At 44.9% G+C, this 24,690-nt stretch overlaps 1 protein-coding gene across 1 annotated transcript in view; it reads left to right on the forward strand.

Annotated features, from left to right (window-relative positions):
- The first annotated feature begins 5,600 nt into the window (after positions 1-5,600).
- Positions 5,601-24,690, forward strand: part of LOC104305774 (PH and SEC7 domain-containing protein 3) — a 116,075-nt gene continuing 96,985 nt past the window's right edge. Inside the window, exons 1-2 of the mRNA XM_054179039.1 lie at positions 5,601-5,778; positions 18,319-18,427. Coding sequence (XP_054035014.1) covers positions 5,758-5,778; positions 18,319-18,427 — 130 coding nt within the window. The 5' untranslated portion in view covers positions 5,601-5,757. The remainder of the gene's footprint in view (positions 5,779-18,318; positions 18,428-24,690) is intronic.

Below are 24,690 nucleotides of genomic sequence, written 5' to 3' on the forward strand. Positions count from 1 at the left end.
TAGAACTGGCCTCTTGCTTATGCGTCATGAGTAGGATGGAGAGCTTTCTCCCACCTAGACAGATGGATTTGTGCTGGGCAGGAGCAGAACTCAGAGTTGGTAGCCCAGACGTAACCAGCTATTTCTCCATCACTTTTGGAGGTGCTTAGGAAGAACATGGCCAACCTCACCATGACTAGGACCCTCTCTTGGATTCTTCACTCTGAAGAGCTTCTAATAAGGCCTCTAGATGACACTATGAATGCTGCACAAGCCTGCTATTTTTTGAGGGAATTGACAAGGAAAAGATTTAACAACCTGTCTCTGATGTGGGTTTATCAGTCCCACACAAGCACCCAGGAGCTGTGGCTGTTTCCTGTGTAGAGGATGGTATTCTCACCTGTCACTGGTGGCATGCTCAGAAGATACAGCCCCACTGCTGAGGGGCTGATTTCAGGACCCTGCAGCTCTTTGCTAAAGAGAAGGCCAAAAAGAAAGATTTCCTGGAGGTGGGGAAGGGCAAAGGTTAATAAGAGAGGAGGTGATGCCCATGAACCTGCCAAAGCAGGGATATTCAGCAGGGTTTCCTCTGTTCTTCAGTTTGGCTTGGGCCAACAAAGAGATTTCTAAAGACTTGCCCAGCATAGGAGGTACCTGTGCTGTGAAGTCCCTGTTTTTTAGGAATAATCACCAAACTGGAGATCCCCAAATTCTGATGGGTGGAAAAGCAAGCCTTTAAGATTTCTCATCAAAATGCTCTAATTTTGGACACTAACAGGGCTCTCCAGGCAAGGAATGTCGATCATTTCCTTTCCTCCCAAGGAACATGCCAGATGGAGGAGGGAGTGAAGTGAAATCTCTGGAGACAAGAGAATGGAGGGTCTGGAAAAATTATATTTCCTGGAGTCCTGGGCTTGGCAGGACTCTAGAGAATTGTCAACAGGGGAAGGAGCAAGACGAGTCAGTTAACCCCTAAACCAAAAATTTCCAGGAGCTTTGGGTGTGAGGCCAACCCAGACTAGCAATCTACAAGGAAAGAGCCATGTGAAGAACAGTGATACCTGTGTGGCTTGCAGCAATGTGAGCTAACTAGCCTGTGCATACATAACCCATTCCATACCATGGCTGCCACTACGGGCATTACTACAACTGTTAGTGCTTTCTGACTCTTAAGAAATACAGAGAGGTTACCCTTTACATATGCCCAGGTGTTTCCTAATCTGCACGCTACTCCAAATCTGCTGTTCATTTGTGCTGTTGCAGTTAGTTTTCCACCTTAACTTAGAAAGAAAGGGTTGTGATAGCACCTCTGCTTTTCTAAGTAAAATAGGATAAGAAATATTTTCTCAGCTGCATTTAAAAAAATCCAGACATACAGGGGATAATACAATAAATTATTAACTGCCTTTCCATCTGCAGACACTTTTTTGTTTGTTTGTTTTTTAACTGATAACCTTCACCTCATGGAAAGAGAGAATCTGTTAATTTTAAATGCAATGTCCTGAGGCATTTTTTGGTGAGCACTTGGACAATGGTTTACATGTATGTTTCTGTCCTTTGAATGAGGAGAAATAAATTGGAAGTAAGTTTCCTGTAATCCTTACATCTCCCTGTGAGAGAAGAATAATGAGGAAGAAGGCATCTTTACAGGCAAAAGATTACAGAGTTTATGCATTAGTTATCCTTTACAGGCTATTAATTGTATGCACTGCTTTATTAATTTTCTCCCTTTTTTCTGAGGGGGTGGGGTGATGAGAGAAGGTATTTTCCGCTGTGATTTTTTGACCCAGACAATTAATACTTGTCTTAGGAAGTGGTGGGAAGAGCCCAGTGTCAACTGCATCTATCTAGGTGCTCTCCTGCTAGTGACAGAAAACACCATATGGCTTCATGTTTTGACCAGAGACAGGTCTGACATGTGGTATGGTCAGAGAAGTGGGTTTGGTTTTCTGTCTGCCTCCCACTCTGGTGATGTGTGGGGCTGTGTGACAGACACACCTGGGCAGTGCCTTGACACTGCATAACCCACCTATTTTCCTGTTTCTTGACCTCCTGTTTTCCACCCCAGACTCCTTGCAAACAAGCAATCCACTGTATCTACCTTTTTTTGCCTTGGATTTCAGTTTTGCCACATGGCATACTCAAACTTGGTATTTTCAGTACTGTTTCCTAGGCAATCTTATCTGATTCACCACTGGCCTTGCAAGGCTCCACTCCCCACATATTGCAGCACAGTGGTTTGTGCATTTTGGCCGCTTTTCACACAACTGCCCCTGAATCAAGCTGTGATATCCACTGCTTTCACACCACTCTCTGTCTCAACCAGCAGCTTCCATGTTGCCTCCAGTCTCCTGTACCCTGTTTGCCTTGTTGAACCTCAGCCTAGTACCTAGGCTGCAGCTGTGTCCATCTGCCCAGTGTTGGCTCCCTGCTCCCCATAACTGCCATTGTCCAGGGAATCTGCAGCAGTTTAGCCACTGAATCAGGATGGATATTCCTGTGGAGCTGACTGTCTGCCATCCTCAGAGAGGCTAACCGCTGGGTGCCTGCCTCTGCATTTTGGATTTTTTTTTTTTGTTTGATTCGGTTTTGTTTTCTATTCTAGGTTGGGCTGTGCCTAAATACATGCTCTATGCTCAAACCTACATTCTTAAGCAATTCAGAGTGCTCTGTAGCTGTGACAAGCCCTCATATAAACTCAGCAAGCCACTAACTAAGTTTTGTGTGCAGCTTCTGCTGCAATGTTTTGTGGTGTGTGGTTTGTTTTTTTTTTTAAATTATATTATATCAGTAACTGGAAACTTCAATCAAGCCTTTGGAAAAAAATACAGATTTCCTTCATGAAGGCACTAAACCCACCCCATTTCTTTGCTGATTACCTGTTCACATTAATGTTTTGGGATTTAATACAGCACTCAAACACAAAATTATGACTGATGGTGTAAGAAATACCAGCTTCCCTTTTGCAAATCTCAGGACAGGCAGTGCTGAAACCCATCACCCTCCTTAGCAGTGAAGCAAACCAACAACTGAATGCCAGTGTGGCAGACAGACACTTGCAGAATCATCCTTCCCAAGGCTAGCAAATGCTCTCCTCTCCCAGTCCTACTACACAGAGCCTATTCCTAGGGGCCTAAATGTCTGGATGACCCAGACCAAATGCCTGGATCAGAGAGAGAAGGTAAAATTCTTCTTGACTCAACACAGATAGGGGAAACCCCCCACAAATTGGAGTGCAGCATCTGCAGCTGCCACCTAGGTGCCCGGGGCTGGGTGATGGGCAGCTGCCTGGCAAGGAGCAGGACCAGCCTACCCCTGCAAATCCAGATTTTGCTCCCAGCTACCTCTGGCCTGCAGCAGCATTACCTCAGCCATGATGGGGAGGAGGGAGGCAGAACACGTCACCTCCTCAGAGACTCAGGCACTGGGAGGCTTCTTCTTCTGCTGCATTAGCCAGCTCAGATGTGTCACAGATGGGGAATCAGTACCCTGTCCCACTCACTGGCTCCCAGGGCCTCAAGAGGCACCTGAAACAGATGGGATAATACCCTGCTGGGGCCAAAATGTACTTGGCATCACAGCCCTGTCTAGAACAGAAGGGTGAAGTGCTCCAGAATATTATTGTGCCCTGCTGAGACACCAGAGTCCATGGCATGTGTCAGGCACAGATGGAAAGGCACAGGGCTCCATCACAGGGATATGCTACTCCCATAGGTGCTGGGCTCAGTGCTGGCACATTGGGCAGAGTGGAATCAGGTGGTGCCTGCAGGCCCAAATAGGTGCTTGTTTGGAACTTGTGCCAGCCATTCTGGGGGAAGAGAAAAACAGTTTTTTGACTAGCTATTCCCAGAGGACAGAAATAACTGGATTGGAGGGCTGCTTAGCAGGGCAGGAGGCAGATCCTGTCCTACTCGTGGGATGTGTGGGTAGGCACTGCCATGCTGCTGGGGAGCTGGCAGGAGGCTTGGGATGTGGGAGGGAACTTGTAGGTGAAGTTCCTTCTGAGATAGAGGGTATACCAGGCCTGATACACTCAGATGAGAGAGGCAGTGCAGTCTCTCATGGGGTGGCATGGAAGGAAAGCAGAAGCAGTGCTGCTCAGTTAAGTACGGATCTGGGGGGTGTGACAAAGAGGGGATTAGGGTTAGGAGGAGGAGCAACGTGAGATTTTCGTGCCGCAGCCCCGTTGGGAGGAGCACGGAGAGATACTGCTGGATGGACCCTCCAGACCACGTGGAATAGCCCAGGGTTGGTTCTGCCACCCCTGTGTTACTACCCACAATGAAACTTCTCAGCCAGCAGACAGGGTGCATCCTTTTCTATGCCTGAACTTGCTTTTATCCTGCCAGAAACCTTTTGTTTGTGTGTTTGCTTTTGGGTTTGTGCTGGAGAACTGTAAGACTGAGGTCACCCTGTGCTGGCAGGGAGTGTGGCTCCAGAAGTAAACAGGACAGCTCATGAGGAAAAAGGCAGGGCTATGCTTTCTCCTTGACTACTGAGATGCTGCTGTGTCTGGGTGTGGTACACTTCTGCCAGTCATTTCACCATGATGCACTTCTACCACCATGAGTGTCCGAAGTCTTTCATAACAGCAAAGCACCTGGAATCACCTTGCTTGCCACCTAACACACGCCTATATTGTCTGGTGTGGAGGAAGGAGCAAATATAAGTAAGTTTAGTGAGTCCAAATCCGTGCTCCAGGCAATTTTGTCAAGTTAAAAAATAGAATAGAATTAACCAGTTTGGAAAAGACCTTCGAGATCATCGAGTCCAACCTATGTAAAAGCTTTCAACTACTACGGATCAAAATGCATATAAACCGAAACTACAGAAACCAACATCCTTCTTTCTCTGCTCTGTTAGCTACAGGGGCATTTTCTAAAGTGCAGCTTCTAACGGGGAACCCCCACTATTATTTAAAAGGACAACCTGCAGAGTACCTGTTTAGAGGAATTGTAGCAGTGTGGCTGCATGCTCAGAAACGTGATGATGCAAAAGAACTTCCAGTGAACTGGGTAAAAAATAACTTTTAAATGTTCAGATGGGCTTACTCTGAAGACATCTGTGCTCCTTTGGTTTTTGAGGTCGGGCTGCAGAGGAAAGCCCCTGGGCTAGAAAAGGCGCTTAGGTTGGGTTTTGGTTTTTTTTTTTTTTCTCGTTTCTTATTCCCCCCCCCCACTATCAGCTGCGTACCGCGCTGAAAGGATTTAGGCCCATAGCAGAGTACAGCACGTCCTGACCCCGCGGGCTTTGGACGCGTCCCTCCCCAGCGCCGTCACTGTGGCCACGCGGTTTCAGCTGCGTTCTTCACTTTTTTTTTTTTTTTTTTTGTTTCAGCTTTGCTAATCCTGAAATAATATTTGTTTTGTCCTCCGCCGCCCCTCCCCTCCCTCCCCCCCAAGTCTTTTTGAGAAGCACGTGGTGAACTGCGCTCCCGTTCCTTTCACGGCGACCCCCCTCCGCCCGGACACCCCCTGCCTCGACACTCCCCCGACTAGACTCTTTCCCTCCCCACCGCTGGTCAGCCCTCCCGCCCCCGGGCCGAGCCCTGGCCCGCCCCCGGGCTGCCCCGCCTCCCGGCCCGCGCCGCTCTGCGCCCGCTTCCGCGCCCACCGCGCTGGGGCCGCCCGCCCGGCGCCGCGCTGCCCGGCCCCGCCGCCGGCGCTGCGGCCCGGCAGGGCGCCACGGTCAGGCCCGGCCCGGCCCGGTACAGCCTGGTCTGGCTCGGCACGGCCTCTCGAGAGGGCGGCTGAGATCCGCCGCGGCCGGCGATGGGAGATGGAAGGAACCGGCGGTGCGGTAAGGGGCGGCGTGTGCCCGTGTGCGGCTGCGGGGGGTGTGCTCTAGGCAGAGCCACTCTTCTCTCATTTACTTATACTTTTTTTTTTCTTTTACTTTTTATTTCTTTAGTATCTCCTCCCCTTATTTATTTTTAATTATTTTCATCTCACTTTTGTTTTTCTTTACCCTTTTCCTTCTATTTATTTTTTTCTTTTTCTTTCATATTTTCAGTTTTTCCTTTTTTTTTTTTTTTTTTTTTTTTAATTCTTACCTTCTTTTCACACTTCCCTAAGAGAACAAAACTCAGACCCCACTTCTGCACTCATTAGTGCTAGATCCCCAGAGTCACCAGCTGCACCAGGGAAGGCAGCACTGGGAACCCCACCCGAGGTCTGGGACCCCCAACCTACATCCTGAGCAGGTTTTGCCTGTGTCTCCAGAGAACTTGTCTTTGTAACAAATCAGCGCTGCGATCGTACTGACAAGCTCTCTTAATCATTCCAAATTCTCGAATTAGATGCGATGCTGTGAAAAAGCCAGCATCTTTGCCTAAGCAGAGACATTGTGCTTTCTGGGGAGTACTGGAATTGAGATGAATTCACCAGACCTGTGAAGTTTTAAAACATGAAACTTACACAGTAATGGTCCTGTGCATTTTTTCCTTGCTACCGAGGAACTGAAGGGACTGGAGCTGTGATTCTGAATGGGAGTATAAACATAGAATTGTAATGGACTTGAACTTTACACAAACTCACTGAAAATGGTAGCTTCCCATATAGATCCAGTATTTCCATGCTGTAAACAAGAGTTACCTGGCTCCTAGGAGGTTCCGGTTAGTATATTGTCAGGCAGAGCACATCTATGTCACTGAAGCGATTTGGGTGTGTAATAGGTAACTGCAGTTACTTGCTGCTTTTGCCCCTTCAGTTATGGTTTAATTTTGTCTGTGAGTATGGCCATTCAAATAGAGACAGAAAATCAAATGCAGTCTTTCTAATGAAACTGGTGGTTGCACACCCAGTATCTGAAGCAATTTTAATAGACAGTTGAGAATAATCCAGGCCTTTCTTGTTTAGCTAGTAGAGAGAAACCTCTCTCTGTTCCAAATGCTTTTTTATCAGCTGTATCCCTAATTAATGTGTTTCAGTAGATGTTACCAGTTTTAAGTCAGTCATGAATCTGACCTAGCTGTATTGATTTAGCCTGACTGAGGGTTTGGCTATAGAGACGTTGGATTTTGGAGTATGGCTTTGGTGGGAGAGAATTTGAGGTTAAACCATGTAGGAGTCACAGTGCAAATACCTGTGTTCCATTACGGCCTTAGTTCACTGTGGAAAAGAGTATGAGAAAATCCTTAGCAGCAGTGATGGTGTTAAAAACAATTCCAAGAAACTTGTATGCTGCTCTCTTCAGAACTCAATACAACACTAAAAAAAATACTTCTTGATACATACAGAAAACTCTTGGACAGCTTACTTGTTCAAAAGTGGTCCACTTGTGGCATTGCTGCTTGGCAGATTGTCTGATTTACTATTGCCATTTCTGTGCCATCAGATTGAGATGGAAGAGAGCAGTGAGGATCATATGGAACAAGCTAGTGTTGGGTTTTCTTCAGCAAGAATTTCTTCACTGTTGTCAAGCTGTATAGCTGAAAGGCCTGGATGTCATTAAGAGTATTTTCCCTTCCCTGCTTCCCCCCACAATAGTGCTTTCTATTCTTTCAGATCTTACCAGGAAAGTTTGCTGTTTATTTTTGCAGTTTTGATCTAAGAGGTGGTTTGGTGTTTGGTTCCTGTGAGATGGAGATGCAGTCAAGTCAGTCTCTGGGAGTATCATGGACCAGTGCTGTGGAGGATCTCTGTGAATACAAGTGGTTGTCTCCATGTGTGTGCTGTAAACCAAGTGCTGGGAGCTTCAGCATTGAGGCTGAATTGTTGAGGTGGCACAAGTCACACCTTACATGCAGCCATTGGTGGAAGGATGCTTTGGTTGTGGCACAGAAACTGTCCTTGTGCATACAGCAGAGCTGATTGCTTGAAATGAACCCTGCTGCATAGAGAGATGGGCTGGCAGACCCAGAATGATTTTTCTTGAGATCCTGCATTTGTTTCTCTTTGGAGTTCCTGTTTAGTTACAAGGGTCCTGAAAGAGTCCAAGAGCTTGTGGTACTGCTGAGTGATGGTTTAAAGACAGTTTAGAGGCAGTACAATGTAGTGGCTCAAAAAAGGGAGCCCAAGGAAGGCAGGGAGGAGGTAGCATCTGGAGAATAAGATTAGGTGGGTCCCTGGGGTACTGGAGAGCCATCTGCCAAGTTGCTGTGCTCCAGCTGAGGCTGAGCAAAACTGTAAAGTGCTGCCATAACTGAAAGGTCAGGGCACTCAGCCACTAGCCAGACTATTCTGCTCCATGTCAGCTCTGCAGTGTGGGTACTGGGGGTCCTCAAAGCACAGCAGCAGGTAGAGTTGATTGGTGTAAGGTTTGTAGTCTCATCCACAAAAGATGGGACTGACATCTCTGGGCTCAGAGACATGCTACCCATTCTTCTTGAAGGGACATTTTCTTGCAGCTGCTTCCTGATAGAAAGTTAGCATGTGGTGGGGCCAGGATCTCATGATCTGTCTCTCCCACCAAGACCCACTCTGTGGCTTGGGAGGTTCATTGCATCCTGGTGAGCTGTGTGTGGAGCCTTCCCTGTGGATGTCTGACTGAGAAAGGGGTATGTGTGATGATAGAGCTACTCCAGATCTTCACCATGCAAAGAAGTAGGACTGCAAGTTGACAAATACAGGTCTACAGCAATTTATGTCTTAAACATATGAGTCTTTTTGTGGAGAGACTTCTGTCCTCTGGCACCCGTGGCTAACAGAGGCTGTTTCCAGTCTTTTTTCCCCTGTTTGCCCTGAAGTGAGTTTGGGGTGCTTCCACAGAATGAAAAAGCTATTTGAGTGTCTACACTTAGTCCATCCCTAAGTGCTCTGTTCCTCTCAGGAATGGCACTGTTTGAAGCATGCTTCTGCAGTAAGGCCCCTCCTTGCTTTGTGATGCTTCTTGCTGGTTCCTTTAGGAGATCACAGGTTCCCGGGATGCTAATGCATCCAAGCATTTATTCTCTGCATTAAAGAAATGAGCAGGGCAGGCTTGTGGATGGGGCTTAAACGCAGGGTGGGGCTTAAAAGCAGGGTGGGGTGAGGGCTAGCCCTCTGGGTGCAGGCTAGGTTGCTACAGGGTTAAATCAGGAGTCAGAGGAGCTCAGGTATTATCTAGCCATTGAAGGCTGAATCGCTCCTGAATTGACTGTACTTCCTCGATGCTGTAAGCAAACAAACCTGCTGGGGCATTGGATCGGGCTGTCCTTGGGGATCAAACTGGGAGCTCTACATTTCCACTGCCACCAAGCACCTTAGCCACCACCTATGGCTTTGCGAAGTTTAAGTGTATGAAAAGATTTCCAGTGCCCCGACTGCTGGGCTAAGCCTAAAGAGACTAGGCTGGAGCTGGTTTTGAAGATGGGCTGTCAAGGCAGAAGCATGCTGGTGACTGTCATGCCTGCTGAGGTCTTCACATCGCAGCAAAAGCTGGATTTTTTGGGAGCTGATGGAAGGGGACTGAGCAAGAGGGGTCTGTGCTGCGTCTGTGATACAGGAGTTTGCGACCAGTGGGAGAAAACTGAGCCAGCATAAAACATACAGTGCAAGCCTAATTTCCCCCCCCACCAGAAGTGAGGAATGGGGCTTGCTTTCTCTTCGTAGCATGAAATAGCACTAGTGGAAGAAGGTGACTTGTCTCCTAAGTGTACTCATTATTTTTTTACAACAGTTTTCAAACAGGAAGTGTCACTGGGGTAAGAACCACATCTCCCAGGCTGAAAAATTGCCAACTGTGATGGCAAGATGTACTTAAGCATGAGATATGACTGCATTTCAGTGCTAATGGAAGAACCCTTACTGGGAAAGCCCTTCTCTCAAAAGAAAATAAATTCTAGTACCAGCAAGTTCTGGGTTTCATCAGCTTTCTTGTCTGTGGACTTGCTGTAGCCTAATTGAGGGAGAAAGAGGAGGCATTAACTTCTTCATCAGTGGTGCACTTGTGCCGGCTGACCTGTGTTGTGCTGTCTATAGAGAATATATCACCTTTGGTGTCTTTTGCATTTCTGCTGTGGCTGAAACTGCCTAGTGGCTTCGGACTGTGGGGCCAGAACTGCCTGAGGATGCTGGTTCTGGCACTCCTTAACTCTTTTTTTTTGTAGCAAGCGAACGGTGCCCTTGAAACAATGTCTTTTCAGTCCCCAAGTACTTGCACAGCAGGAGGTTTATGTGAAATTTGTTGATGTGACCTGTAGGTTGTACCTCAATTGTGACTGGGAGGAGGAAGCTCAGATCAACTTAAATTTCTGATCCAAAAGGCTGCTAAATGCAGTTAAGGTTTAGAAAGGAGAATTGAGGAGAAAGTTACAAAATCAAATATGTGATATGGAATTACCATGCAGGGTCAGTAAGTATGTCTAAGTTAGAGAGAGATACATACCACTTTTTGCATACCCTATTGCTCTACAATTTGCCCTTGCCACAGAGAAAATGCAGATTTTTACACCTTTGCAAATGTAAATTCTTCCAGTTGCTTGTTTGCAGAGTAATTTGGGTTTCAGATGTGATTTGTTGCTTTTCTTTCTTTCTTTTTTTTTTTTTTAAACTATTCACTTAAATTGAGCTGCAAAGAGCATTTTAATCACTTTTATCTTAAACCATGTTTGTAATACTGATTTGAAAAAGGCAGATGAGCTCTCCTGATATCCCATCATTCTTTACTTCCATCCAGTACTTTTTTAGCTGGCCACAGAGAATGTGAAGTACATGGGAAAGAATGTGTCCTGTAAGTTCTCAAGACTCAGCAGATGTTGGCTTGGATTTTGGAAAGAATTTAGTTGTTTAAAGATGCAGAGACAGCCTCTGGTAGGCTCATGAGGCAGTTGGGCATATCCAATTTTTAGCTTCCATGGAGTTGAAAACCATGTGGAGCAGGCTTGTAGGCTGTCTAAACATTGTCTGGTCACAAATGTGTCCCCCAGGGTTCAGTACTGGGGCCTGTTCTCTTTAATATCTTCATTAATGATCTGGGTGAGAGGATTGAGTTTACCTTCAGTAAGTTTGCAGATGACGCCAAGCTGGGTGTCTGTGTCAACCTGCTAGAGGGTAGGTAAACTTTACAGGGGCATCTAGACAGGTTAGACCAATGTGCCAAGGCTAATTGTATGAAGTTCAACAAGGCTAAGTGCTCTTGGGTCACAACAACCCAATGGTAAGCCACAGACTTGGGAATATGTGGTTGGAAAGCTGCAACATGTGGAGGGACCTGAGGGTTTTGGTTGATAGTTGACTGAACATAGTGAGTGGCGTGCTCAGGTGGCCAAGAAAGCCAATGGCATCCTGGCTTGTATTAGAACATGGTGGTCAGCAGGATGAGGGAGATGATCATGCTCCTGTACTCAGCAGGGGTGAGGCCACAGCTGAAGTATTGTATTCAGTTCTGGGCCTCTCACTGTAGGAAAGTCTTTGATATGCTGGAGGGTGTCCAGAGAAGCACAATGAAACTCATGAAGGGCCTGGAGCACATGACCTATGAGGAGTGGCTGAGGGAGCTTGGGTCATTCAGTCTGGAGAGGAGGAGGCTAGGGGAATATCTCATTGCTCTCTACAACAACCTGAAGTGAGGGAGGAGGAGGAGGAGGAGGAGGATAGCCTCTTCTCCTTGGTGGAAAACGGCAAGTCCAGAGGAAATGGATGCAGTATACACCAGGGAGGTTTAGGATGGATATTAGGAAATATTTCTTCACTGAAAGGGTTATCAAACACTGGAATGGTCTGCTGAGGGCAGTGGTGGAGTCACTGTCCCTGCAGGTGTTTAATGAGTATGTAGACCTGGCACCTGGGGACATGGTTTAGTGGTTCAAAGGTTGGACTAGATGATCTTGAAGGTCTCTTCCAATCAAATATATTCTGTGGTTCTGTGAGTCTGTGTTCTGGCACCTGAAATATCTAAAGATGATGGAAGTGCATACCTGCTAAAAAGAACTATTTAGTAAATGTGCTTGGAACAGACTGAACAAAAATAAAAATAAAAAAGCAAGATGTCTGAGTATATGCACCACTGAATTCTCTGAAAGATGCTGTCTCTGTGCAATTTTTTTTAAAATAAGATACCATGCCAGTGCTGTTTGACGCTGAGGTGAGGAGAAGGTTCTTCACTGAGAGAGTTGTTAGCCATTGGAATGGGCTGCCCAGGGAGGTGGTGGAGTCACCCCTGGAGGTGTTCAAGCCCTGGAGGGATTGGACGTGGCACTTGGTGCCATGGTTTAGTCATGAGGCCTGTGGTGACAGGTTGGACTCGATGATCTTTGAGGGCTCTTCCAACCTTGGTGATTCTGTGATTCTGTTATTCAGTAAAATACTTCCACTGTGGCTTTATTAAAAGTTTTGGATCCTTTTTACTAGCCCTGCATTTAACATCTAAGAACATGGTGGTTTGCTTAGTGAGCTGAAGCCTGCCTCTCAATGGACTTGGTTTCATTCTTGCACATGCATTAGAAATGCTGTGTATGCATCTAGAGGTCCATACGGCACACATGAAAAATCACTGACTTGGCAGATGCAAAGTGCTGAGTGACCTTTAGTGGTAAAGTGTAATCATATGGAGTTTGAATTAATCTTTTTTACTAGCCTTGTATTTTATATGTAAGAACATGGTGGTTTGCTCAGTGAGCTGAAGCCTGCCTCTCAATGGACTTGGTTTGATTCTTGCACATACTGTAGAAAAACTGTATATACATCTGGAGGTCCATACAGCACACATGAAAAATCACTGACTTGGCAGATACAAAGTGCTGAGTGACCTTTAGTGGTAAAGTGTAATTATATGGAGTATGAATTAATATGCTGTTCACATTCACACAGTTACAGCTCAGGCAGTGTCAGCCTTTGCATAATAAAAGGCATTTAATTCAGTATAATAGCTGACTGCTCCCTAAAAACTTCAACCAAACAAAAAAGCAAACAGTTCTTTAAGGGGATTGTACTGAAAGCAAATTTTGCCTTCAACTCTGTGATACTCCTGCTAAGGCATCCCTTTTTTTGTCATGGTCCTCTGGTCTTTTCTTAAAGTGAGAACTCTTCTGTTTTGTTTCTGAATTGAGCCTCTCATCAGACACTGAACTTTTCTGAAGTCTGCCTTTGAGTAGAGAGGCCAGCTACAGTAGTATCTCTGCTCTCTCCAGCCTGATCAATTCCCAGGACAATACTCCTGGTGAAGACATCTTGAAGTGCTGGGAGCAGCTTGGGAAATCTCCAGTGCCCCCTGTGCCTTTGGTGAATCCCTAGGGTGAAGGTGTGGGGCACACTGTGGTGATCTCTGAGGAGTGGAGTTGGCTGGCTGGTATGGAGCTTGAGGACTGCCTGATTCGGTGCCATGCCAAAGCCCAGTGAGCTTATTGGCTGGTAGCACTGTTTTGGATCCAAGGTCAGTATAGCCCAGGAGCATGTAGTTATGGATGTCAGCAGATGCCTGGGGAGTTCAGCTTGGAGCTTCATGAGAGGGATGTGATTTCTTACATATGTTGTGGATTTATAACCTTTGAGCTTGTTCACCTTTTCAGCCCCCAACAGGACCTGGGTTTCCATGACATTGCGTTTCAGGAGGGTCTGTGGTTTTGACTACAAATTTTGTGAGGAGCCATCTCCTGTTCAGTGTGATGCTGACTCCTAACCTTTATTTGGTATCCTCTGACTGTTGTATTAAAAGATGTGGTGGATCACCAGTTGCTCTTGACCTGTCAAAAGCAGTGAGGCTTGCTAAGCTCACACCCATACAGCAATGATAGCAGTGATTGAAAGCAAGGGCTGGCCACTATTTGTACCAGGTTGTTGTGGGGCTTGTCAACCTAAGTAGAGACAAAGCTTGATTCCTTAAAGACTGGGCAACCCATTCCAATGCCTGACCTCTCTTTCTGTGAATTTCCCCCCCCATAATGTCCAGTTTGCAGCTTGAGGCCATTCCCTCTTGTTCTATCACTAATTACCTGTGAGAAGAGACCAGCACCAGCCTCTTTGCAATGTCCTTTTCAGGTAGTTTTCAAAGAAATCAGATGACCTTAACTGTGAATGCTTCAGGAGGCATGGGTTTATGCAAGCTCTTTGTGCTCAGACTGACCTATTCCTTGTGCCAGCAGCCATGGACAATGTCATCTCCTTTTTGTGACTCACAGAAGTAAACCCCAGCTCTCCTGCTGGCTCAGCTGCAAATGGTGGTGAGGGAACAGGACTTTTAACATGGGATGTAGGTACTTAAAAAGAAAGCCTCAAGAAGAAAATAGTTCCCAAAGAAGGCCCCAACCAGAACCTCTGTTGAATTCAAAAGAGGATGCTCCATCGCTTTCCTTCCATAGAGAAAGAAGAAATATTTTCTTCAGGCTTGCCTCACCATGCCTATCTGAAAATCAACTGCAATTTTGGTGGCACAGTTTGAAGGGAGATCATGGCTTGAATCAAAATAAAATTCTTCCAGAGAGGGAGACTATGCTTCAGGAAAGACAGCAGCTTGGGAGTCTTGCCTAAAGTCACCTCTCAGGAGTGGATTCTGGCAATGGTTTCCCCTTGCCAGCTGCTCAGTCTCTTCTCCAGTTTGCAGGTTCAGACAGCAAAGCAGAGCAGAGGCAGCTTCACACCAGGCTGACAACTGTCTGTGGCAGCTCCCACTGGAGGAGCCAGATCCTGATGCCTTAGTATCCTAATGCTGTTTTGTTCAGTGCTGAGATATGGATTCAACAGCTTCACTTCCCATGCTGTCCTGAAATAAGCGTGAACAGCATTCGCACCTCATAAACAATCTCTGCTCCCTCAGCAAGGGATAGAAGCCCAGGGAGGTGGGACCTCTGTTGACCCATGCCCATGTCTTATGCAAGGTCAGCAGAAGCTGGTCCAGTGTCTTGGCAGGAGGTCTGAGGGGTGAGGACTGCCATGTCCGAGCTAATGCAGCCTCACAAATGCTAACGCAAAATTAATCCGAGTGGCAAATGCAGCCTCCCCGGCTTCTGACCAAGAACCATGATCCAGAGACGTAGGCTTGATCAAACTTGTTTTGTCAGGAAATGCTGCAAGAGAGGTGAATGGATGGGCAGGAACTTACTGTTGCTCTGCCCTGAGTGTAATTGGAGTGAAAACCAGTGTGTATGTGGCTCATGAGAAATGTATGTACAGCTGGGCTGATTTAAGGAGATTGATACTCTGAGCAAGTATCACCCGCTCTGGCAGTGACAAACACCAGATACATCAAAGGTGGTGGTTAAAGCCCTCTGAGAGAAGCAGTTATGCAGGGAGCTGACCCGGGTGCAGATTTCTTTGCTCTTCAGCTGAGGGAGAAAGCTTAAGTAGGAATTTTCTGTTTCTTCCAATCTTGCTTGGATTTAATCCTTGCTAATGCAGCTTGAAAAGCACCATGAATATTTGTCTGGCTTTTCTCAGGGCTCCTGGTTTTGGGACATGATGACTTCTGTCATGTTTGGGTAGGTGACAGAATGAAAGAAGAAAAGAAGAGCATACTGATTTTTTTTTTTTTTTCTTTTTTTAAAATTCTGTCTCCTGGAGAAGAGGAGGCTCAGAGGAGACCTTATTGCTGTCTACAACTGTGTGAAGGGAGGTTGTAGCCAGGTGGGGGTTGGTCTCTTCTCCCAGGCAACCTGTGACAGAACAAGGGGACACAGTCTCAAGCTGCACCAGGGGAGGTTTAGGCTGGATGTTAGAAAGAAATTCTTCATAGAAAGAGTGATTGGCCTTTGGAATGAGCTGCCCAGGGAGGTGGTGGAGTCACCATCACTGGAGGTGTTTAAGAAGAGACTGGATGAGGCTCTTGGTGCCATGATTTACTTGATTAGATAGTGTTGGGTGGTAGGTTGGACTTGATGATGTCAAAGGTCTTTTCCAACCTGGTCTGGTCTATCCTATCCTATCCTATCCTATCCTATCCTATCCTATCCTATCCTATCCTATCCTATCCTATCCTATCCTATCCTATCCTATCCTATCCCATCCTATTCTATAACAGTAAAGCAATGGTCTAAAAAGCCAACTCTGCGCTCATCACAATTCCTACTCTCTCCCCATCTTGCTTTCTTTCTTAAATGTCTCGTTTGGATGAAGTACTATAAACTTTCTCTTAAGCCTGCATCTGGAGACTCTAAACTGCTTTACCTTTACACATACCTATAGTACAGTGACAACAAAATAGACACTAGGTTTCCATGCACAAGACACTACTTGTAATTCTTATCAGTGGTGCTGAGCATGTCTGAGAATCAGGTTACCCCTTTCAGATGCCAAGGCAAAGGTTTTGTAGTCTCCACTTAGGCATCTAAATCTGATAAATGCTGCCCTGTATACTGAAAAAACATTAATTTAATGGTTAATTTCTGCCTGCTACTGGTTGATGCAGAGGACATGGTGAACCAAGCTCTTCTTTATTGCTTTACAATAAAGTATAGACAAATGCAGACTCTTGGAAAAGGTTTTTACTGTCAGGGAAGGTCAGATCAGCAGATGTCTGTGAAGCCTGGAAAAGCAGGACTGAGGGATGGAGATGCTGTGTCCCAGAGGTGTGTAAATCACAAATTGCTGACTGTTTAGACACTGGGCTGCTCTGTTTCATTTTCCATTTCATTAGTCTGTAAGTGGGATTTGGCACCAGACAGCTGTTAGCCATCCCATCCCTTCATATCCGAGTAGGCTGAATTTTGTCTTGCTCCATTTGTTACACGTGTCCAGGCTATTGCAGACTGAAAGCCTTCTCCAGTGAGCTCTGGATCCAGCTTTCCTTTTGTAGTTGTTCCTGCCCCATTTCCTGCAAATGAGTGCAGGCTTGTAAAAGCAGAGGAGACATGGAGGCTTCTTCCAAGCTTGTTCCATCATGCTTATGGGAGTTATTTTTCTGCTAGAAAGCTTTTCATCTGTTTTACCATTTTTTTGCCCCGAGTATTTGGTGGGTGAGTGTTGGCAAGTCCATCTGAGTACCCATTGTAGCCCTAGCAGTAAATAGTTGGACCAGTGAAAGGTAAACAAATATATTCAAGATTCCTGCATAAGATCTATTGCCCACTTACTACAGAGGTGTGTTGGACTAAATCCTGCAGAACTAGCACAGTGCAGAAAGGTGAGAGAAGAAATGAGGGCAAAAAGCCAGTAGAACCTGGAGCAAAACAGTTCTAGGGCATGGGGTGAGGTAGTTGTTTGTCATTATACTCTTGGAAGAAAATGTAGTTATTGGAGAGCTGGCCTTGGATGAATGTATATATTTGTGATTACATCCATCTCTGATTAAAGAGCCTTCATCATGTGTTCATTTGAATTATATGTCTCCTGTACTTTGAATTTCTGTTTGTATCTGACGCTTACCCTAAGGTATTTGGTGGAAGAGCATAAAAGTTATTATTGTCCTGGGGGGCAGAATGTTCCATCTGGCTTTTTTCCTTATTTTTTTTTTTTTCCAAGAGTATTTCTGTAAGCTAAGGCTTTTTCCAATGTGAACCATGCAATGACTTGCTATGCTGTAACAAACTACGCCTCAAACATAGGCATGAATATATAGGTCACTGAAGAATTTACAGAGTTAATAATTTATTTCATCTGTCACTTCAGACAGAAGAATTACAAGCTCCTTCTTGCCCAGCTGGGAAGAAACTTAATGCTGACTGCAGAGTTTTTGCACTACAGTTTATTGTCAGTGTATGCATTGTCTTGGAGATTTGATTTTTCCACACCTGTTAAGAAAATTATTTTAATCTTAGTCCTGCAGCCCTTCTCTTCTGAGAAACTGGATCATTGCTTTGTGAAACTGGTTCTTGGAAGCAGAGGGAAACTGCTGGTGGCACCAGGCCTGGGTGGTACTGGGATGCTTGATTCATTTGTCCATCTATACACCTAGGTGCTCCTGTGCTAGCCAGTGAGACCACCCCATGCTCCCTCCCCACTCCTGGCCATAGAAGCAGGTTTAATTTGTGTGTTGTGGTCATAAAACCAGGTTGGGCTGTTGCCTGAAATGGACTTATACCATGTTTGCATACCTTATTATCTTTTTCCCATTTTTTAATCATCCTTGTTGCTCCCTTTCTTTGCCTCACTCAGTCTTCTCCCAGAGAAACAGCCTGCCCCATTTATGGCTTTCCCATGGGTCCCAGTTCTGTGACATCCATCCTCAAATTTGCTATTTCTGATACTATTCCTTAGGCATTTTTAACTCTAACTGGTATTACTGAGATGGTTGCCCAGTGCTGCTGGCTTTGTAGTGGGTAAGCAAACTGAAGATGTGAGGAGGTGGGTGCTCTAATATTACTAATTATTACTGAAATGGTTGGGTTCAAAGGCAGAGAAGTGGGTTCTTCAAAAGCACTTGGCCTATGTCTTCTCTGGTTAAGTGAGCACTTTGAAAATACTACATGTCAGCCCATCTGAGGGGATTTCATGTTCTGTTGCTGTTTTTTCACTAAAAGGTAGATAAGGTTTGTTTATTTTGACTGTACAGGCAGAAGCACTTGTGTGGGATAATGATGTATCAGCTCACGCCCAGACTGTTGCCAAAGCCAAATATGAATTTTTATTTGGCTTGGAAGAAGAGAAGCCTTCAGAAAGGGGTAAGTGGTGTTTATTACTACTTCATGTGAAAAAAAAAAAGTAAATTAAAAATCTCTTAAGTGACTCAGAAGGTTTTGCAGCAGTTGCGCCCTAATGACACCATGAGGTGGGGATGCACTGTGCCATGCTACTTTTCACTGGACCACAAGTACCAGAGCAAAGGAGCCTGCTGGTTTAAGCCCAGAAAATGATGGCAATTCCCTGCCTTATGCCCTCACCTTTCTCTTTGGTTTGTCTGGGCCACCTCAAGAACTTGTGTGCCAGAGAACACATTTATGGAGAGAGTCCCAGTACTTCTCTGTAGTGGAGTTCTTTCAGCCACATGCTGAAAGATGTCTATCTCTGTGTGGGGATCTTTCTAGGAATGCCCTCCATGGTCTGCATGCTGTGCTTCTCACAGCTAGAGGTAGATAAGATTTTAATTTAAATACTTGAGGTGGTACCTGAACTGCTGTGCCCTCTTTGCAGGATCACAGGATGTTAGGGGTTGTAAGGGACTTCTGGAGATATTTGGGTCTAACCCCCTTGCCAGAGCTGGACCATATAATCTAGCACAGGTCACACAGGAACACATCCAGATGGGTCTTGAAAGTCTGCAGAGAAGGAGACTCCACAACCAGAGAGGGGAGCCTGTTCCAGTGCTCTGTGACGCTTACAGTAAAGAAGTTCTTCCTCATATTGAGGTGGAATTTCCTGTGCTGTAGTTTACATTCATTGCTCCTTGTCCTATCACAGGGCACAAGTGAGAAGAGGTTGCTCATTCCTTCTTGACAACCAGCCTTCATATATTTATATACATTTATTAGATCCCCTCTCAGTCTTGTCTTCTCTGGACTAAAAAGCTTCAGGTTTCTCAGCCTTTCCTCATAAGGCAGTGCTCCAGACCCTTAATTGTCCTTTTAGTCCTTTAGTCAGTGATGCAAGAAATTTAGGTGTAGTAGCTAATATTATGCCTAAGAATCAGCCTTACTTCTTTTATTTGCTTGAAATACAGGGTGTTTTCTACCTTTTCACAGCCCAAGCTTAGAAGAAATGTAGTTACTATACCAATTTCACTTGCCTCTTTGCAATTATCAGCAATTGCTGCCTTCTTTGCAAAAATACTTCCTCAGGCTGTTCTCATTGCACCTTGATCCCTTCTAATTGCAAACTTCCTGGCATGTCACTTTTAATTAAAGAATACTCTATTCTTGCCAGAGAAGGGCAGCACTTTGTACAGAAACAAGCTGTGTAGGCTTCTCCATGTCAGTAAGGGAAAAAAAGAAGAGGCAAGAGTGAAAAAAGCAGAACTGAAGGCTGGAAAGTGAGTAAACAGATTCTCCTTGGATTTTCTGAGGTTTGATCTTCCATGTGGGAAATCCTAATTGCAGAATGGAGGGGAAAATAAAAATAAAAATCAAAATGCCTTTGTTTAGGAATTTAAAAAAACTTCTACAAATTGGCACAAAACATGGATGAGTTTTTTACATGGATCGCAATGACCTCATTTCGTGTTTGGAGAGACGCAGTGCGAGAGCACTGTCAGCAGGCATTAGTACATTTCTGCAGATTGGCATTAAATAAGTATGCTGTGTCTAATAAATCCAAGTCAATCTATTGTTATTACTAACCACAACAATTATCAAATATGTTGGGTATTGTGAGCTGACTGAGTACAGAACCTTAAAATAAAGGGCAGGAGAGAAAAAGTCAGACACATTGGCTTATGTGTATATGTTTAGTTTTCCTCTGTTGCCTCTTGCCTTGTTTCTGAATCTCATCTTTTCCTCTGTTAATCAGAAACCACCATTTGGGGCTAAGAATTAGTTAAAATGGAGAGACTTCAAGGGAGAGTTTCCAAATATTTAATGGTGGTTAACATTAACATTTGTGAATTGTACCAGAAAACTGTGACACTGTACCTACCTAGACTGGTTTCATGCTGTGACAGACAAATGCCTCCTCCTCCAGGCAGATGTTCGACCACAATGGATAATTGAGAGTGCTGATGCCCCTTCTGTTTTGGGTGTTGTTGGTTTGTTTTTGGTTTTTTTTTTTTTCCCCATCAAGTAAGCAGGTTTTTTACTGCTTATTAATTGGGGATGAGTGAGAATGGGGTGACTGAAGGCACAGTAGTACCAGCCCAGGGCTCTGTGCACCAAATCTTGCCTCCCTTTGATTGACATATGCTGAATATTTCATGACCTGTGTTTCAAGGGAAAGCAGCTATACGTGTCTCTATGTCCTTCTCTGCTTTAGATGGGAGGGAGAAAATACCACCCAAAATCCAAACAACCCTGTTACATTCTGAAATTGCCTTTACAATAAAGAAGACATGCTTTTTGTGCATCAAAGTATGAAAAATTTCAAGAAAAAAAGTGATGGAAACAGGGCTAGGAGAGGTGCTGGTGTTTAAAGTGGGTAAAGAGAACAGCTTGTCACTGTGGGCAGTGAAGCTGAACTTTATCTAACCCAAAGCAGTTCACCCATGCTTTGGTTTGTCTCAGAAACTGAGAATGTAATATGTATGCTGCTAAACAGATTAATTACTTCTGCTTCCCAGTTCCTCTGTTCCCTTTCATCCACAATCATATTACTGAAGCCCTGCTGGATGCTGTTGAGGGTATAATTTTTTAAATTTGGTACTAAAATACTTGCATCAGACAAATCAATTCACAAAGAAGGAAGAGTAATTGGAGGCAATTGTAGCAAACACTTTTTTGCCTAGATGGGAAATGGCAGAATTTGTTAATAAGCTGCTATGCTGATTTTTGTTTTCCAGGCAGAAGCTTGTCATTTTCACAGGTGAGAGGAGAGAAAAAGAAGTTAAATGCCTGTAGAAGAGGTGTTTCATCAATGAGTCTCAAATGCTAATAAAGCTACCAACTTAAAAAAAACAAATCCACCTCATTTCCCTCTTTTCCTGTTCTCAGTCTGGTTTTATCTGAGGTATTTGTGATCCCCAATGTACTTCATGTGTTCTTCTTCATTGTGTGAAGCCTTGTCTGGCTCCCATCCTCTCTTGCCTGTTGCTCATCTTCTTGATGATAGTGTGATCAGGCACAGCCAGCGTGGGTTCAAGAAAAGCAGGTCCTGCTTGACCAACCTAGTCTCCTTCTATAAGCAGGTGATCCACCTAATGGATGAGGGAAAGGCTGTGGATGTTGTCTACCTTTGACACTATCTCCCTCAGCATTGTCCTTGAGAAGCTTGAGTCCCATAGCATAGGCAGGTGTACTCTTCGGTGGCTGGCTGGGTCCAGAAGATTGTGGTAAACAAAGTTAAATCCAATTGTTGGCCAATCACGGGAGCTGTCCTACAGGGGACAGTATTTGGGCCAGTTCTGTTTACTAACTTTATTAATGATTTGCATGAGGGGGTTGAGTGTACCCTCAGCAAGTTTGCAGATGATACTAAATTGAGTGGGAGTATTGATCTGCTTGAGGGTAGGAAGGCTCTGCAAGAGAGATCTGGACAGGTTAGATTGATGGGCTGAGGCTAATGGGATGAGGTTAACAAGGTCAAGTGCTGGGTCCTGCACTTTGGTCACAACAACTTCAAGCAACTCTGCTGTCTTAGGGAAGGGTGTTTGGAAAGCAGCCTGGTGGAAAAGGATCTGGGGGTGCTAGTGGATGGATGGCTGAACATGAGTCAGCAGTGTGCCCAGGTGGCCAAGAAGGCAAATGGCATCCTGGTCTAAATCAAGAACAGTGAATCCAGCAGGGGTACGGAATTGATCATGCCTTTGTACTCAGCATTGGTGAGGCCACAGCTTGAGTATTGAGTGCAGTTCTGGGTGCTGTAGTGTAAGAAAGACATTGAGCGCCTTGGGGGCATCCAGAGAAGAGCAATGAGGCTGGTGATATTAAAAGTATTTTTCAACCTTAATGATTGTATAATTCTTGCCCTGGATGCTCTCATTGCCTTGAGGGAGGGCTCAGGACCACACATCTCTGCAGATCACTGCTTGTGAGGCTGCTTCTTGCTGCTGTGGGAGTGAGGAGGATGCACGATACAGAGCCACACATTGCTGTGTGGGCTGGCTGCCTTCCTCGGCAAAACACCAGCCTTCTGCCTTCCAGCAAAAGAAAACATTTTGGATTTTAAAAATTTAATTTGTCTGGGTTGAACAAGAAGTCTCTGCCTCTTTGGCATAAAGGGTGCTTGTTGTATATGGAAACATAGCCTTTTCTGGAATCAGCTGTGGAAACACTGATCTCTATTGAGCAGCCTTATCTTTAGGCTTGGGCATGCTACAGAGTGAGGATTTTTATGACTTTGCAGTTAATATATTTAAATACTGAAAAAAAAAAGAGTTCAAACAATGTGACCTCTTCCTAAGAAGTGATTCCTTCAGGAAAAGAGAGGGGCACAATACAAAATAATTGCTTAAGTAAACATGAAGGCCAAGTACTCTAAAAACTGCCCTTAGACCACACTCACTCATACATTGCATCATTCTCATGACCGTAGTTCTTGGCCCAGTGGTTCAAACACATCACATTCCATTTCAATGCACCACCCTTCATTATGTTTTCATCTTTTGCTCTTTCTATCTCCAGGCAATCCTGGAAGTTTGGGCTCCCCAGTCTCGTATCTTCTTCTGCAGCTGCTTTTTCTGAAAGGTGCAAACCTGCATTTTCTGAGGGTTGATGGGCAGCCTGATTTTCACATTCATGTTGCTTAATGACAGGATAGGTACCTCAGATGTGCATTTAAGACTATTTTGTGCAACATTTACTAGGGAGACATGCAAGGCTGGAATTGGGAAAGGTCAGACCTGTGGTGTCCCCACACACTTGATTAAAACTCCATCATCATGTTGTATGTATTTAACTATGGTCTTTTTTGGTGTTGTTTCTAATGTTCCACTGTATTTTCAGGCACACTGAAGACCCGCAGGACTTTTTACATAATAGTGTGTAATGAACACATTTTCTTGTAGATATCCCTGATATTTGGTGTTGCTGTTTGGCAAAGATGCAAAGAGGTGATTAATGTCTTAAGTCTTGAGGAGTACTTTGTTAAAAGGTCCTTCTTAAGTTGAGTTTTTGCATTTTCAGAAGTGATTATCTCTCCGTCACCAGCACCAGTGCTCCTCTTCCACTCCAACATGGGGTAAACAAGGTGGTTTGAACTATTTGGATATCTCAGGACCATCAGTCTCTTACAGTGCTGTCAGAAGAGCATGTCTGACTGTTTCTATTATAAAAATAATGTGGGTGAAAGATTGCACTGTGCTCTGCATCTTGGCTGCATGACATGGAGCTGTCTTGCTGTCTCCCCCTTTGGATTTCTGAATCCTGCTTACTGAGGCTGGGCAAAGTTAGGACATGCTCCAGAGTCATCAGGTGTGGTGTGACAGATGTCTGGATTTCCAGTCCTAGGGAAAGGAAAACTAAAGGGGTGTGAGGCATTTATGCTAAGTCCCATGCTTTGCAGGAGGAAATTGGATGTCTTGTGACCTGCTCTTGAAAGCTCTGCAGTTCAAGCTATCTTAACATACTGCCACTGGGAGGAGATTACCCCATCCATGACGTGGTAAACAACAGAGTTGTTTGATGTCCAGAGGTTTAGTACAAATAATTGTTAAAACATGGGCTGTTGTTTATTATTTTTTAAAGGTTCAGAATTAAGCACTCAAAAGCTAGGAAATGCCAGAGTTAAGGCAGTAATTACCTCCCTGTCTGTGGGCTGTTGGCTGAAGTTGAGAGCTGCACTGACGTGAGTGCACAAATATTTGGGAGCCTGGTGATGCTGGCCAGTGCATATGCTCTGAGCACACTTGGTGCAGGCTGAGCTTAGCTGAAACTGGCAGGGCTCAGAAACGTTTTCTCAGACGTGGTCAGCCCCATCTCTTCCGTCAGACACCTGGAAAGGAGTGCATCCAGGTTAGCAGGCACAAGAAAAGAGGTTCAGACAGCTGACTTGGCTTTCTGTAGGTGGGTGTGGTGGAGCAAAGCTGCCTTTTTGCTTGTTTTCACCATGGGCTCTGCTTCTCTCCTTGGCTGAGCTCCATAACCTGGTGAGACAGACAGCACACGAGCACAAGCTGTCCATCATGCTGTAACCCTGAATCATCACTGAAGCTTTCTGAAGGACAAGATGCTTGTTATCCTGCTACTGGAGATGACTTGATAATGAAAATGGACAAGATGTTTAATTAAAATTATGTGGATAGATGCAGTTCTGGGCTAGCATCATACTGAAAAAGTTTAACACAGGTTACAGCAAGTATTTTTCCTGTTCACAATTCACTGCTTTCAAAAGTGTCTTCTGCTCT

The sequence above is a fragment of the Dryobates pubescens genome, chromosome Z (assembly GCF_014839835.1).
Source record: "Dryobates pubescens isolate bDryPub1 chromosome Z, bDryPub1.pri, whole genome shotgun sequence".
Taxonomy (NCBI): domain Eukaryota; kingdom Metazoa; phylum Chordata; class Aves; order Piciformes; family Picidae; genus Dryobates; species Dryobates pubescens.